The sequence below is a fragment of the Stigmatopora argus genome, chromosome 13, assembly GCF_051989625.1.
Source record: "Stigmatopora argus isolate UIUO_Sarg chromosome 13, RoL_Sarg_1.0, whole genome shotgun sequence".
Taxonomy (NCBI): domain Eukaryota; kingdom Metazoa; phylum Chordata; class Actinopteri; order Syngnathiformes; family Syngnathidae; genus Stigmatopora; species Stigmatopora argus.
Window position 1 is genome coordinate 4857837 of NC_135399.1, and position 18315 is coordinate 4876151.

The following is an 18315-nucleotide window of genomic DNA, read 5'->3' on the forward strand; positions in this document are numbered from 1 at the left end:
TTTATGAAAAATCCAAGTTACAAAATCACTTCTGGAACCAATTAATTTTGTAAGTACAGTAACACTTTATACGTATATATAGTTTTTTGCATTTTCACGGTAATGCTCGGTTTCTAACTCATACGCGAAATGAGAGGTTCCACTGTATACCGTGTCGAAGAGAATTTATGACAACATGCCCGGGTCTCCCCTACTACAGCCAATCGTTTGACTTTTTTCCCCTTGTTTATTATGGCAGCGTTCATTTGAATTGCGCGTATTGGTCGAAGCGCACGTCAATCATGATTGAGGTCACCATTAGGGCGGGGCTTAAAGGGAAGCGAGGAGGCGGGCGCGTGTGTCAATTGTTCGGGCTTGCCGTCAAAAGTCTCTCGCTGGGGCGGTTGCTGTGACCAGTGAACCCGGGTGGTCGGTACCAGTAACACTTTCTGGGGGAGGAAGATCACTGGCATGTGCTGTGGAGAGGTAGCAACGCGCTTCCTTCACCTACTTTCAATTTGGATTCCTTGGCGTACTTTGACATCGGACAGGACGCGACCTAGCTAAGCAAGGGGTTAGGGTTCGAAACCCATTTGGATTGGGTCCACTTCAAGTGCAACGCCAGCGACGTGGGCGGGTTTTGACGCACACACGCGGAGCGCAAAACCATTGAGAGGACTTGTTGCGCTTCACCGGGGGAAACGCACTCACAAGTCCTGATTCGTTTTTTATTCGAACATCTCAATGGCATTCGAGCACAGCCTAGACAAACTTTCCTAGGTTAATTCATTTTCCTCCTTGAAATCGCCAACGGAAACTGCCTCATTATGTCCGAGCGCGATGGACAGTGTAGCGACGGCGCGCCGGATTTTATCCCGGCCAGAGTGCCCCGTGGCCGGCGAAGCGGTGTCATCCTGCCCGGTGGCACGGACTCGGAGAGCATGCTGATGGAGTCCGTGAAGGTAGCACCGCGTCGTAGCAGCATCATAAAGGTAAGAAAGAGAAGGTATTCTTTTATTGCTTTCATGCCGAAGGTTCAACTTTTTAAGAAAATGTTTAGTGTCATTAGTTGTTCAAATATCGAAGCATTATTCAGGTTTATTTCAAACTGTTCAATTTGTAATGACAAATCATTTAAGTCTGTGGTCCCCAACCACCGGTGCGTGGACCGGTACCGTTCCAAGAGCCACCTGGTGCCGGTCCGTCAGATTAATAAATATTAACATTTTCAATCTTGCCCTCCTACTTGAAATGAGAAAAGTTGAATAAATAATTACTACTATGCTTAGGACTTGTTTTTTTTTGTTTTGCCATCGTGGACGTCGTTCGTGCACGGACCCCAACCCCACCTAATTTTGTCTTAAGTTGTCACCCTCCCCGTTAGCCGGAGAAAGAGCTTTACCGATCCGAGAGAAAATAGACAGAGCTTTTCCGGTCCGCGGTGGGAAAAAGGTTGGGGACCGCTGATCTAAGTGATAACTCTTTCGTTTTGTGATTTTTTTTCTTACAGTAATCTGTGAAAACGTCATAGTTTCTATGCAGATGTCTCACATTAAGTAGGGCAAATTTGAATTGGATACTGAGCTTTAAGATGAACCAAATATGGTTACTATCTTAGGAAAGACTACATTTAATGTGGTCAATACGGACATTTTGCGTGGCCTATCCTTCTACATCAGAGGTGGCGAACACGTGGCTCACGAGCAATATTCTGCTCCCGACCTATGTTCCCTCTAATTTTTTGTTTGTCTGGGCAGAAAGACAACCTCCCTGAGCACACTGAGTACCCGTGTGAGCAACATCATCATTGCTCGCTATGGGCACACACCAGTATCACACTTGCCATAAGCAGGTGTATGTCTACTACACATAAATGATATAGTAATAATAAAATGTAATGATTAATATCTATGAATGGGCGGCCCGGTGGATGAGTGGTTCGCGGGTCGGCCTCACAGCTAAATTTTTTTTTTTTTTTAAATTGGGATTTTATTTTGTGCGCTCCATATGATTTGCTGTTTGCAGAGAAGACGAGAGTAGTGCGCAATTGCGCACGCGCGCACCTTAGAGGGAACATTGCTCCAGACCAAAATAAATTCAGCTCTTTGCTTCTTATCATATTTTGTATATACTTTTTTAAAACACTCAAATTCATCAGGGCCATTAAAAACAAATTATACATAATATTTATAAAAGTAATTTGGTAGATGGCGGCCCAGCGGTTGAGTGGTTAGCGTGTCGGCCTCACAGCTTTGGGGTCCTGGGCTTGAATTCAGGTCGATCCACCTGTGTGGAGTTTGCATGTTCTCCCTGGGCCTGTGTGGGTTTTCTCTGGGTACTCCAGTTACATCCCACATTCCCAAAAAACATGCATGATATGCTGATTGGACACTGTAAATTGCCCCTAGGTGAGTGTGAATGGTTGTCTGTTTCCTTGTGCCCTGTGATTAGCTGACCACCGATATAGCGCGTCCCCTGCCTCTGGCCGCAGGATAGGGATAGGCTCCAGCATCCTCCACGTCCCTTGTGAGGATAAAGCGGTTCAGAAAATGAATGCATGAATTTGGCAGATTGGATTATTTTTTATGGTGCTTCTGATGTAAGGTGTCGCTCTTTGACTCTCACAGTATAACACAGTGGTCTCCAAACTATTCCACAAAGGGCCGCGTGGGTGCAGGTTTTCATTCCAACCCAGAAAGAGGACACCTTTTCACCAATCTGGTGTCATACAAGTGCAAGATTGCAGTCAGCTGCTTCTTGTTTTCTGCAGAAATCTGCTTGGTTAAAGTGTCTGTGCTGGATCGGTTGGAACAAAAACCTGCACCCACACCACCCTCGAGGACCCGGTATAACATTTTTGGCTCTTTATGTATAATTTGTTCGTCACCCCTGCTCTACATGAATGCTTTAGTAGATTTTGAGCAGTATTTTCGGGTCCTTGTCTAAATGAAGACATTTTAAAATGTTTTTTTTCAAACATTGTTCTCAAGAATCTGGTGATACTGACTGAAATCCATTCATCCTTCAACTTTAACAATATTTATTGTGCCTGGACGGGCCACTACCAAATATTACTCTTCGGAAGCAAAAGTTTGTCATTTTTCATGCATATATATTATGTCCAAAACGTAATGTTAGTTTTATCTGTACACAGTACCTTATTCGGAATGAAGCTGGTTTATTCAAATCTGCTTTTGAATACCTGAACCAACACTCCCATACAGAATTTCCTCGTGCAAAGTTTGCTGATTAGTTGAACAATGCACAATGATACCATCTGCAGTAATGTCTTGTTTTAAATCTTTGGCCGTGGCCTGTCGGTTGAGTTCAACTGTTCTCACCCATCCTCTGAGATTTTTCTCAGGCTGCCAGTTTGGCTTGACCAAGAACTGTTGTACCTGTGGTCTTCTATTTCCACACTGTGTTCCTCGCAGTAGAAACTAACACCTGAAATATCTGAGCTAGCTATTTCTCTCCTTCCTCAAAATTATGATGTTGACCAATCTTTATTCATAGATCAGTTGTTTCTGGCGTCTCATGATGGCCATCTTCAAAGAAGATTGTCAAAGAAAAAAATCGTACAAAAAGCCACTTTTAATACAGTATCTTATGATTGCCTTCACCATTGTATGTAGGTCAAAAGTCATTGAGCTTATTGAACAAAATCTGAGTTCCAATAACTCGTGCTAAAGGTAATCAAAACAAACAACAAGTGTTTCCAAATGAATTGACCCTTTTTTTCTGTATTTAATAAATTATTGCACACATTCTTTAACACATCTTAGCAATTTTCCAAATCTCAAATATTACTGTTTGTTCTGTATGGTATATTTACTGAAATTCATGATACATACAACAATAATTTATTAAGCTAAGTCTGTTTTACATTGATAAACTTAAAACTCAATAATTCCTCACACATAAAAACCTAAGTTATCAATTGCACTTGAAAAACAAAGAATGTTTAAAAAAAAAAAAATATTTGTATTTTTACAAATAAAAAGAATGTTTTTTTTAAATCCTTTTATTTGTATTCATACAAATAAAAATATTTTTTAAAAATCTTTTTTTACTTGATTCTTCTGAAAATCAAGTGTTTAAACCCAACCTTCGATATTATGAGCGGTTAGGGCACATCTTTGATTTTGAAAGAGGGAAGAAATATTGAGATGCATGCTTTTTATTTGATTATGGTAACAGGTTGCATGGAATGAAAAGGTGAGTGGACCTCTTAAAACTGCTATAACCTCACGAAATGAATGTGACCTTGAATGTGCTACTTTGTATTTTATTTATTTATTTTTAATTTAAGGGAGCCTTATTTGTGGTTTTTATCCTGAGCACCAATTGCCGCCTGTTAACAAATTCAAATGTTGCAAAACTAGCTCGTTTTCCAAGTTGCATCTTTTTTGTATGCTCTTCTGGGTTTTAATTTTGTGTTAATATCCATAGAGCGTACAAGGCCTCCACCTGATTATGGTTGTGATCCATTACCCCAGTTTCAGAGCTCTGTACTGTGACCTCATGGTTTTCCATGCTCACCTGTGTCAGGTTGCAGATCTGTAAGAAACAGGATTAGGAAGTGAGGAGGATCATGTTTGGCCATCGTTACACTTCATGTTCAAGCTTCATTTTTCAGTAAATGTGTGCCGGTTTCATGTAACTAGGAAAAATAAACATACAGTGCATGTCACCACCATAAGTGGCTGTGAATGAATCCTTCATCTTCCGTGCCTTCCGTACTGCTTATCCTCATGGGGGTCAAATGTTTGTATCTGATTTGTCCACAAAGTCATTCACCACAATAATAAAATTCAAGAAGTTTGTAAATGCTGAATGGTTACAACATTAACCAGAAATTAGCATCTTTTTCTACTACAAATATTACTCTTTGTTTTTTCAATCATTTTCTGAACTGCTTATCTGAATTGCTTATCCTTGCAAGGGTTGTTGCCGGGCCTATCCCGGTTAACTATGGGCACCAGGCGGGGAACACCCTGAATTGGTGGCCAGCCAATCACAGGGCACAATGAGACAGACAACCATTCACACTCGGTGCAGTTTTAGTGTTCAATCAACCTACTCCGCATGTTTTTGGGGTGTGGAAGGAAACTGGCACACAATCTGCATCTCACAGGTTGAGACTTAAGAAGAGTTGTGGGTGTAAGTGCTATCATTAGCAATGGTGGACTATCTGAAATACTTGCATATGAATCATTAAAACAATTCTGGCATTTGAAAATATCTGCTAATGCCAATTTGATCTACTTCCTTGATATATTGACTTATGTATGGCATGTTTACTTTGTTCATATTCAAAGTGTAAGATTATTATACAGTGGTACCTCGACATACGATCACCCCGACATACGAGCATTTCCAGACACGAGTAAAATTTAGAGCAAATAATTATCTCTAGATATGAGAAAAATTTCGAGATACGAGAAAGCCAGGTGGCCAAGACATGACAGGCTGTTTATGATTTTAGCGCACTGTCTTTTTTGCCGCATCTCTTTCATGTATAACAGATATCTACGAGCACTGGGCGGAGTGTTGCATTTTTTTCAGTGTTTTTTTTCCGTCACTCAGCGCGAATGGCAGAGCAATCGCTAATACGAGGAGTATATATTACTTCTCGTTGGCTGCTCATAAGAACATTGGCACTGGCTCTCTCCCCGCAACTCCCTCGTGTAATGTCTCTGGTCGCAACTCCCTCTTTGTAATGTCTCTGCGAGCACTGGGCGGAGGGTTGCATTTTTTCAGTGTTTTTTCCCCCCCCCCTTAGCCTGTTTGCTCCCGTTGGCGGAGCGATCGCTAATACAAGACTACTTTTGGTTGGCAAATGGTCGTGCGTTATCCTATTGTGAGGACATTTGTGTGCATCATTTTCGGAATATTTTGAAGGGAATACAAAAGCAAACAATCGATAGGTTGCATGTGAAAGTCAGGGTGGAGGCGGGGCAAACAGCCAACCCGGCCGGGAGAACAGAGGTATAAAAATGTAAAACAAAATTAGTATTAAGTTTAGTGTAAGGTTAGATTAAACTTATTTTTGAGTGTGTCTGCATCGTAATCCAAGTTCATTTAAATTTGTTTATGTTATATTACGATTCACCGGTGCAAAAAGTCTCCCCCGCTCAAACATACATATTACTATACAGGAAGGTAATGTAGGTAAACTCAAAAGTACATCCTCGAGAGGGTTGCAACTTTGTCGTCTCACGCCTATTTTTTTCTCCTCACCAGTTGTTTCCATTGTTCAAAGTCAATGTGTACTATTGTTTTGTTTCTAATTTTGTCATGACTCATTTGACATTTGAAGTGACATAGTTAATTCTTGCTATGAAAGTGGTAGCAAACTTAGTTTATGTAGCCTACAGAGCTCGTAAATGGTCGATGGTGGAGGGCAGCACATCTGTTGTAAACACAGAATGAAAACAACAACTCAGAGTTGAGGGGTCTCAGATTCAGGAAGGTCATTTAGTGTTAAAAAAAAACCCAAAAAACAGTATGTACAAGCAATATTTGGACTGCAAACTAGTTGGGACTGTTTTAATTGTGCCCTCTGCTGGTTGCTTCTGAAGAGACCCCTCCATTACCCATCATAGCTTCATGACATTGATTACGCTACACAAAAATTCAGCATAATTGGTATAACGGTGGAAATTGATGAAGAAATGTCACCATCTTTTACTTGGTAAACCCCCGGCTCATTTCACTCAGAGTAAACAGCCGTCTCCATATTTTCAATCAACGGTCTGTGACAGCAACCTGCCCATCTGGAAGGGCCAGACCAACAGATCGCCCTCCCTCAGCTCTGCTGACAGGAAGGGACGAATGAGAGGTGCCATGTCAGTGATGGGCTCTGTCATATGTGACAACGTCGCTCCTTCGGCACAGACTGAGAGCTCTCACCGTGTCACATCACTGTCAGTGGGAGAAGGTGACATAATCACATTCCCTGCCTTAGGTGTCAATTGGAAGTTCTTTCATCTCATTTCATTTTCTGAGCCGCTTTATCCTCATTAGGGTCGCGGGGGGTGCTGGAGCCAATCCCAGCTGTCTCCGGGCCAGAGGCGGGGGCCACCATGAATCGGGGCCAGCCGATCGCAGGGCACGAGGAGATGGACAACCATGCACACTCGCACCCATACCTAGGCGCAATTTAGAGTGTCCAATCAGCCTAACATGCATCTTTTTGGAATGTGGGAGGAAACCGGAGTACCCAGAGGAAACCTGCGCAGGGCTGGGAGAACATGCAAACTCCACACAGATGGACATGATCTGGATTTGAACCCAGGACCCTAGAGCTGTGTGGCCGACACGCTAACCAATCCCTCCACCGGGGCGCCCCAATTTGAAGTTTTCTAATTATATTGAATGGTTAATTTTTGTTTAGAGCAGTGATTCTTAACCTTGTTTGAGCTAGCGAACCCCACCGATTTCATTTGCGCATTCACCGAACCCCACCAGTTGCATATGCGCATTCACCGAACCCTACTTTAGTGTAAAATAATAAGATTTTTTTTCAAATATCAAGATATAAAAATTCCTCGCAGCTCTGATTGGCCAAGCAATGTCACGCGATCATCTGCGGCCAGTGATGTTGACGTCAAGCGGGGCATGTTATCGTGAATAGAGTCGATGCGTCTTGACCTCCGCAGTAGAGGCTCCACCGAACCCCTGAGATCGACTCACCGAACCCCTAGTGTTTAATCGAACCCAGGTTAAGAACCACTGGTTTAGAGTATACAAATACAAAATTAATATGTTCCAAGAATTTTAAGGGAATCCACCCCCTAAAAATGTAACCATTGAAAATGTAAGTATTTAATCAGGATTTTTTTACGCTTTAAGAGAGAAAATAACCATTCAGTCAAATAAGGTGTACTCACGTCTGGCCAGTCTGAGCACGTTCAACTAAGATAAGATGGCCATGCCCCGAGTGAGCAGTGACGGGAACGTTTTATGCAAGTTACATACGTTTTTTTTCTTGAATTTCATTCATAGACTTTCATGAATTCATAAATTTTGTTTAGCGTTTTATCTGTTTATCTTTTCTCTGTTTTGAAATATATTAAAGTGTTGGCCGAACTCGTGACGTCAAAGCACCCACGCAAGGCCGCCATCTTGAACTGACGTTATCGTGTCGCGGCGCCGTCAATTTGCAGTTTCTTTTGCATGTCATGTTTTTATGCGCATAAAAGCCGTACCCTCGATTCAGTCATCATTTTCTTGTCCGACAAAAGCGGCTTATATGCGAGTAAATACGGTAAGTGGCTTAGAGATTCACCTCTTGTTTTTTGATGATTCACAGAGACAATAGTAGTCCAAGTGATCATCGCGACGTCATTTGTCAAAACTTCTCAGCTCACTCATTCGATTGAAAGTAATCATGCACATTTTGATGACAGATTTAAAGATGTGCTATTTTATCCAGATAAATTCATGTGTGGCTTTGGAATTTAAAACAGATCAGACTCATCTAGAGTATATTTGTATGTTACAGATGGAACAGTAAAATATGATTTTGATGGTATGATCCCTTAAACTCTCCAAATATAGTGTCCAATAAAATGAAACCGTCATCTATGGAAATTGTTAGTGCATTGTTTCTAATATTTACTCGTAATTTTCTGCCAATTTTCATACCCTGTTCAGTGATTAGATATTTTTTTAGGTAACACTGGTGATGGTCTTCAGTCTGTGAAGCTCCAAGATGTTCTTACAATGTTTGCAGTTGGCCTTTAAAGGAAATCCATCAAGGAGGACGGGTTGCAATGGTGGGGAAATCTCTGGGCTGGTTTCACATTACTACGACAACACGTATGTTAAATGCCTACATGCACGCACACATACACGCTCGTGTTATTTCAACTTTAAAAAAACACACAGGAAATTGAAGGGAACCTCATTAGGTTACATAGATGTAGTGATTGCGTATTCAACAAAAAAAATGCGTATGCAAGTACGATTCCAAATAATCATCATTATGGTCACCATTAATAAACTTTAATGGAATTTTCTGCTTAAGTTTAAAATTGATTTTAGTCTTGTTTTCTTGTCTGTCAGGCTACAGAAATGTCCAATCTAACTGGCGTATTGTTCTTGGCAAGGCAAACCGCAGCGGAATATCATTAGGAAAATCACAATTTTTGACAAGTTTGCCATCTTTTTTGTTGGAAATCAGTACTCTAACCTTCTCAACTCAGACTCTCTTGAATGTTTTAATACTATTATGAGTTTACGTAACGCAGATGAATTATGAACACCTTCTAGTATACAAGTTCATGCTGTTCCCATCTATGACACATGGCCAACACACCTAAAAAGACTCATCCATTCCATCTAATAGTCCAATTTTGTTCCCCATCACCCAGAAGTCATGAATGACTTCTGATGCGCCTGTGACTGTGTCAGCTACGCAACACGCATGGCGTGATAGTGTGAGGGAGAAGACATACAAATTGGGTTTATTAAAAACGTGTATTTCATTTTGGGATATTCAAAACGGACGGCCCGGCGGCTGTGTGGTTAGCACGTCGGCCTCACAGTTTTGCCGTCCTGGGTTCAAATCCAGGTCGATCCACCTGTGTGGTGTTGGCATGTTCTCCCCGGGCCTGCGTGGGTTTCCTCTGGGTACTCCGGTTTCCTTCCACATTCCAAAGACATGCATGGTAGGCTGGTTGGACACTTTAAATTGCCCCTAGGTATCGGTGTGAGCATGAATGGTTGTCTGTCTCCTCGTGCCATGCAATCAGCTGGCCACCGATTCAGGGTGTCTCCTGAAAGTCAGCTTAGATAGGCTCCAGCACCCTCCGCGACCCTTGTGAGGATAAAACGGTTCAGAAAATTAGATGAGATGAGAGATGATTGGAGAAGCAGGTGACTTCTGTATGGAGTGATCCTACTTTGCGATTTTTCAATTATCGTGGTCATGTCTGGTCTACATTATCTGCAAAAAAATGAGGGATTAGTGTACAGTAATACCTTGACATACGAGTGCCCCGACATACGAGGAATTTGAGATGCAATTAAAATTCCGAGAAAAAATTTACCTTGAGATACGAGACAAATTTTGAGATACGAGGATACGAGAAGCGAGAGGCTGCTTATAATTTCAGCGCAGTGTCTTTCTCGCCACATCTCCCTCGTGTAAAGATTTCTACAAGCACTGGGCGGAGCGTGCATTTTTTTCCATTAAAGGTGTACACGTGACCGAGCTAGCTCGCCAATACGAAAGGAGTTTTTCAACAATATGCTCCATTCTTAAGCAGAAGGACGCTATTAAGGATATCAGGTCTTCCAAAGTAACCATAATTTCCAAGCTGTGCAGTGACATTCATAACGAGATGCAGAGCCTTCTTTAAATATGGATCAAAGATAAACAATTAGCGGGAGATAGCGTGACCGAGTCGATAATATTTACATGAATTTAAAAGTAAAGCAAGCATCTGAAAAAGGGGAACCTTTAACACCACCAGAACCCTTCATTTAAGTTACATTTATGTTTACGTATGTTATGTGACGATCGCGTTGCTGTCCAACAAGTGTCTCTTACTTTCTCTTTCTCTCTCTCTCTCCCCTGCGCACTCCCCGCGTTGTACTGAATAATGTCTCATTATGGTATTAAAAATTATAACGACTAGTTATTTGTTACTCTGTTAGGAGATGGTGAATTAGAACCAATACAAATGTCTTTCCATTGTAATATCCTGTTTTTTGGTGTTTTTTTTTCAGAAGGTGCGAACAAATTAATTTGTATTTAGTTCATTTCTATGGGAAACGTTGATTTTAGATACAACTAAATCGACATACGAGCTCGGTCCCGGAACGCATTGAGCTCGTATCTCAAGGTATTACTGTATACGATTGTTGCATTATGTTCATCAAATACTAAAACAAAAGATATGTTTATTAAAGATAGCTGTGACACGGTGGTTAGCACATCCATCTGTTCAATCCTAGTTGGAGTTTGGATGCTCATCCCGTCCGTGCCTGTGTGGGTTTTCTTCGGGTGCTTCAGCTTCCCCCCAAATCACCGAAACATGCATTGGTAGGCTGAAAGACCACTCCAAACTTTCTGTAGATATGTGTGTATGAATGGTTGTTTGACTCCTTGTGCCCTGTGATTGGCTGGCAATCAATTCAGGGTGACTTTGCCTACTGCCCACACTTAGCTGGGCTCCAGCACCCCCGACCCTTGTGACCATAAGCGTATTGGAAAATGAATGAATACATTTAAGGATACGATCAATTTTGTCGAGGCCTGTTATATAAAATATTTTTTTAGAAGTTTAAAGAAACATCTGTTTTTATTTTCATTTTTTGTTAAAATATATCTGTGACCATGGGATTTTTCTTTCTTTAACTAGGAGGGTATCAAAACTTCTTGGCATGTGTCTATTGGGAACATACTGTGCAAATTTTTGTATTTATTAAATCCTTTCAGAGGCTGGTGGGTTAGTATGTAACTTCTGCAAGTCAGATGGAGATCTGTTGTGGTCAGTGTTAAAAAAAATGGGGATCGATACAGATAATACATAATTTTGGTAAAGTAATTATGGGTTTAATCTTAGCTGACAAAGACTTAACTGGATAAAACTGAATAAGACTTAACATTAAACAAAATGTGAACAATCACTGGTATTTATAGATAGCGATATGCCATAATGACAATTAGCTTTGTTGTCTCATAAATTGGGCAGGGAATGGTAATCTCAATCCTCATCTCAGGTCAACCTCAGGCTGTGATATCAATGCTAGCCCAGGAAAGGTCCTTTCAATTAGCTCGAAGTGTTGGCGTGTAAAATGCCAGAAGGCAAATGTGGTGACGGATAGTGATAGTGTGAGATTAACAGGGATTAGCTCATATTAATGAGAGAGAGATATGCACGTATGACTGTGTCTATTATAGTTGTTGTGGAATGATGTGTGAATTAAGTAGAAATCTAGCCCAATCAGTTTCTCCCTGAGTCGCTTGATTAATAACTGAAGTGTCAATCTGTGTTGAGGTATTCCCAATTTGTGCAATTAGAAGGAAGGCAGTGTGACAGTGATAACATCATGCTGATGATGGGTGTTGTGATTTTAGAAAAATCATGCATCATGAAGCCATCTGGCGAGATGAGCCTATGGATTTTACGCATTTGACTTAAAAAAAAAAGGAGAACATTGTGTCAGATGTGAATCAAATAGAGCATAAAAGGCCCCCACATATTAGATTAGATTAGATTAGATAACTTTATTCATCCTGTATTTGGGAAATTTCATTGTCACAGTAGCAAGAGGGTGAGAATACAGACAGGAAAATACATTTTAGACATAAATAAATAGGTAGTAAATACGTTAATAAATAAATAAATGTATAAATAATGTATATAAAATATATAAAAATAACATATGAGCCATCAAACATTTTTGTCTTAATAAAAATATGACACGAATGAAAAAAATGCTCGTTACTATGTTTTTATCCACCGTAACACTGGAAAAAATAGTTCCTTTCTTCTCACTTTGACCAAATCATTTCGTTTTAAGGAAAGTGTAGTTGCTTAATGATAGCAATTGATGAAAAACACCTCAGATAGGCTAATGGACACGTTTATCCATGGTATGACTTTTATATACCTTTTAAACAACTCCTAAAACAAGAACAGAAATACAGAAACAATATTTAATCCTCAAAGGCATATATTATTTCTGCTTTGTTAAAGCAGTACATATAAAAATGTCAGAAAGACACAACTATTCCATTTTAATCTTTCAATAACAACATTCAGAAAAGTCACATTGAATCTCAGCATGGAATGTCGAGGACATCAACTAAATCTAAATCTTTTTTCTTGAAAAAAAGTGGGTGGTTAAAAACAACTGCAGTTAAGCATCACTGAAAAGTCTGAAGAACGTTATCTTTTCTAAAAACTGCAATGGGACATTTAAAAAAAATGGGATCAATTGTTTTGCTTGCAAAAGCAGTTAACTTGATCAAAGTTTTTTGTTTTTGTATTTTAACATCAACATTTATGTTAGGTTCATTTGTCGTCTAAGTTTGCAGAATTTGCACCCTAATTTTGAACAAAAATATAAACTAAAAGTAACCTCCAAACAACAAGTGAACATGCAATCAGAGTCGGAACTGCATATAAAGTACACAAGGGAAGATTATGTTTCAGGTGCAGAGTTTATTTTTATCGCTTCTCTCGAGTGCTTCTGATCACTCCACCTGGCCCGTGTGTTTGTTTGCTTTTTAAATCTGATTTCAAACCCTGGATTTCTTTTAAATGTTTACATTGATTCATCTCCTTGATCTCACTTTGTTGTGTCAGTAAGACTCTCATATCCTCTCTTGCAGTGCCAAGCAGAGAACAATCATTTGTTTACTCTGGTCAACACTAGTGCTTGTGTGTGAGTGTGTGTGCGTGCATGCAAAGCAATGCTGACCACTGAGGGTCCACTGTGGGATGGTGTCATGCTGCTCCTGGTGCAGTCAGATCAGCTCATCACAGCTGCTGACTTTTGGAGACAAAGTATCTTCTGTGCTGTATGACTAAACAACTTTATGTAATCATAGGATGCAACACAAGGTGCAACCTGCACACATTTTTTTTACATTTAAATGGGTTTACTTTGTGTTAAGTGTGACAACACAATGCAATTTCTTTGCCTATACTATATGCGACATGTATCAATTTTTTTCATGCAGTATGAAAGTCCAAAGTCCAGCAGGCAATGATTTAGGAAAGATGCTCATTTGCCAACAAGAATGTTGCAATAGTAAAGTGTTGCTATATTTAATTACAAACATGATGTCATCGTCTATGAGGAAGGCTAAGTTTTGACAGAATGCAAGGGTCCAAATAAGCATTGTTTTCCCCCGATTTAGAAATATTTTAAAAATATGTTTTTCAATTAAAGTATCATAGTATAACAAGATTGATTTCCTGTATCAACAACTGTTTTTTCACCATCTCATTTCATCTCATCTTCTGAACCACTTTTATCCTCATTAGGGTCACAGGGGGTGCTGGAGCTAATCCCAGCTGACTCCAGGGCAGAGGCAGGGACACCCTGAATTGGTGGGCAGCCAATCGCAGGGCACAAGGAGACGTACAACAATGGACACTCACCCATACCTAAGGGCAATTTAGAGTGTCCAATCAGCCTACCATGGATGTTTTTGGAATGTGGGAGGAAACTGGAGTATTCGGAGGAAACCCACGCAGGGCTGGGGAGAACATGCAAACTCCACACAGATGGACGTAACCTGGATTTGAACCTAGGACCCCTGAGCTGTGAGGCTGACGCGCTAACCACTCGCGCCACCGGGCCGCCCTTGTTTCACCATATTGTGAGATAATAGTTCGTTAACCTTGAATTGGAAGCACCCAGAGGTTTTTTTCCCCTTCTATTAGGACATTTGTGTGAATTATGCTGGATTAATGAGTTTGACCTTCTCTCCACCATTCCTCGTAATGTGGAATTAAAACACCAAAGCATCAAAAAAGCATTTGAAAAAAAAATTGAGGTTGAAGTAGAGCAAGAGAACTAAGCGACAAGCTGTTTATCTACAAATCACTTCCTGTCCCGCCCACTTTGTGTGTGTAAACACATCTCACCATGTCCTTGCTAACACAGACACACACACACACACACGCAGACACACACACCCCAATTCTGTCTGCAAGAGTGAAAATGACAAACTAGCAAATGTGCGTGTATTATGTGTTTGTGTGTGTTGATCTCTGGGCTGAAGCTGGAAACTACAAAACCATCCGATATGCAGTCTCTAGATTTACCCCAGATCTTTTCACCCCGAGGTTAATGCTATGCACAGTTTTTTTTAACACACATGCCCACAAGATGACATAACAAGCTGTAGTAGTGTAGAAGTATCGCAGTTCTCTCTTATGACCTGACCAACTTCAATTATTGGACAAATTCCAAGTTGTTTGTGCTTAATGCAAATCTTAACTGACTTAAGCAAAATCATAATAATGCAGTCAAACTGTCATATTATCAAATATTTTTTCACTTTCAATTTACAAAGTAAAAATCTGAACTTGTGTTCAAGTATAGCATAAAATCGTAATTGTAAATAATAAAAGGCATGTAAACAGTTTAAGGCCCAACTACCGTATTTACTTGCGTATGAGCTGCATTTGTCGCACAAAAAAATGATGACTGAATCGAGGGTACGGCTTATATGAGCATAAAAAGACAACATGCACGAAACCGCAAGGTGACAAAGACAAAACGCCATAACGCAAGACAATGCGCCCGATAAGGTCATTTATTTCAAAATAGAGAAAAAGTAAACAGATAAAACGCTAAACAAAATTTCTTTTGACGTTTATGAATGAAATTCAAGAGAAAAAAAGGTATCTTGCATAAAATGTGAAAAAACTCACTTGTGCCTGCCACTGCTTGCTCAGGGCGTCGCCATCTTACCTAGAGCGCAACCATCTTACCTACGCCGCCGCCGTCTGACCTAGTTAAACATGCTCCGACTGGCCGGACGCGAGTAGCCTTGATAGATCTGTTCATAGCGTTTACCATGTCAGCACATCCCAATAGTTGTTAAAGCTGATCGAAGGTCTTGCAGTCGATCGTTAAAATATCAGCCTTGATATCTGCGTAATGTGTATCTCATGCTATTATTGCACCCAGAGACTTGGTGAACACTATGGACACGCTTCCTGGTTCTGCTTACGTTACTTCCTTTTAAAAAGGAAATTAATGTACATTTGTGACGATGAAATAAAACAAAATTCCACTTTGATTTTTTTCTTTTTATTTCTTGTTATATAGTCAAGTAAATATGGTAAATGTCTTTCAACTGTTAGACAGACGTGCTTACTACTCATCCACCAGGTGGCCTCTAATAGTATTATTATTGAAATTTAATATTGTATCCTTAAATATGAATCATACTGGTAAGCGGCAGACCATAAACACTAATTAATAAAGGGCCAAGAACTGCTCTTGGTCGGACTCTACACATGAAATCACAATACTCCAGTGGCGGGCCGTCAGGGCCTTCAAGGCCTTCTATGCTGGCCTAAGAAATATCTGAATCATATATTATATTTTGTCCATCAATATTTATTAAATAATTCCAAATTGTCTGTTAGCTTCCTCTCATTGCTTTTCCCCCTGGTTACACTGCTTCCAGATGAGTGTTTTCATATTGAAGGATTTAACCAATCACATTTCAGCCATTATTTGTTGCCAGGGTCAGAAATCTGCCCCTAAGCCTTCACAATCAGTTCTGCGGGCTCTGCTGCATTAAACAAGCGTCGATAAGACTGTTGCTTTAACCAATTAGATTTCAAGTTGGCAACACCACAATGTATTGTCGCAGGCGTAGGGATACGTCATTGCCTTGTCCTAGGCGTAGGGATACGTCATCGCTTTCACCAACTCTGATTAGCCAGCTGCACAAGCAAATATATTGTTGTGTTTATTTAAAGCCATTTTCAAGACGGACTATGCCCGAAATACGACAGGACAGGCTCGACTTTCAGCATTAGCTTCGATGGCGATAGAAAAGAAGGAAGAAAGAAAGCAGGATGGATATTGTGTACAGTTAAAAATGATTTTTGGTGAGTAAAATAGGGCTATATTCCTAAACAATATTTCAGTTGTGGGCCCGGTTCTGATATCTGAAAAGCTCCAGTGTTTGTATTTAAGCTCCAGTATTTGTATTTAATCATTAAATGCTGCCAGGAAGTGGATTTTACCCGTTGAAGGCGCTACAAGAAAATGCACGGACCGCCACTGCAATACTCGGAGGTCACATTACCATAAATTACATGAATAACTGAATAATGGCTATAATAGCAGTGTAATAGTTCACCCCAAAATATGCAAAGGGATACATTTGCAAATGCTGAACTGTGAATACTTATACATTCAGTGGAAACAGTTGTCAAAAAGTGTCAGTGTCTTGAATGGTCATAGTGCTTCTCATTTTGAAGTTAGCTGACTGTTAATGCAAGGCATTTCTCTGGTAGATAAGGTTAAAAAGGTATTCCTTTTATACTGTTTTTGAGATAAAACCCTAACTTTACAATTTTAACAAAGTCTTCCCTACAAATATTGTGTTGGGTAATATGTAAAATTATTAACTTTACATAGGTACATTGGAGATAAATTCACATTTTACATATGGACGTTTTCAATAATTTTTAATGCTCTTGATTTTTGTTTTGTTTGTTCTGGTGATTAACATTGGATCCATTTTAATTGGGGCTGTAGATGGCAAGGAATGAGCTAAAAGCAAGAAGCAAGCTTCTTCCGCGTAATTGCTGTTTTAATATTTGTCCTGCTGAAGACAGCAACTCGGAATGTCCTTGTGTTTTGTTGAATGTTTTTGTGTTATTGAATCTATTTTGTTTTGGCCCCACTCACTCGGGACAAATTCTTATTGCGTGCGGTACCCCCTGGTTTTTAAATTATTATTTTTTTAAATCCTGCCTTCTATGCATGTTTAATCTGGTGAGAAAATCTGAAATAAATAATTCTGCAGTCTACCAGATTTCAATGTGTGAATTCTCTAGTAGTCTGAGGTCACCCTTTGGTGTGGAGGCATTTTTGTTAAATGCTACTAAATATATATATATATATATATATATATATATATATATATATATATATATATATATATATATATATATATATATATATATATATATATATATTGTTATTTCAGTAAACATTTGTATGACACTTGATGGTCAGAATATCAAAAAAGGCGGAGACTGTGTTGTATCACAAACTTTTTTACAATGCCTCTTTTTTGTTTAATTGTGGAACGGGTGAACATGTGAACAATATTTTGACAAAGCAGATCGGATATTTCCTTTCCTGAGAAACTAATGGAATTCCTGCATTCCTCCAACCCCCTTCTGTATATACAAACAGCAACTGGTCCTTAACAACCATTTAAATTCAGTGGGAAAGGAAGAATAGATTTTAACTCTGACTTGTGTATGTTAAAGTGTCGCATACTTCAGTATGACATAGAGCATCATCCATCTATCCATCCTATTTGTAAAGTACAGCACTCGTCTTTTTTTGGATTGCGGGTAATCTGCACATTTTAGACATACTTATGCTGCATACACACAACCCCAAGTGATGGGGTTACATTAATGTTTAAATGAGGCCCAAGTAATTATAATAACTAACACCTCATTATCATGATTAGAAACATAATTAAGACACTGAAATAAATTATCTAATATTTTGTCTGGCCACCAGCACCCCTCCTTGTGAGAAAATGAATGAATGAAAGAACGAAGAAATAAACAGACTGTTTAAAAAAATGAAAGC

General features: G+C 39.6%; 1 protein-coding gene across 2 annotated transcripts in view; it reads left to right on the plus strand.

Moving 5' to 3' along the window:
• The first annotated feature begins 333 nt into the window (after positions 1-333).
• The window catches only part of plcl1 (phospholipase C like 1), a 74898-nt gene continuing 56916 nt past the window's right edge, over positions 334-18315 (plus strand). For both annotated transcript variants that reach the window (XM_077617042.1, XM_077617043.1), the window contains exon 1: positions 334-971. In XM_077617042.1, the coding sequence (XP_077473168.1) occupies positions 807-971 (165 nt within the window). In that variant the 5' untranslated portion in view covers positions 334-806. The remainder of the gene's footprint in view (positions 972-18315) is intronic.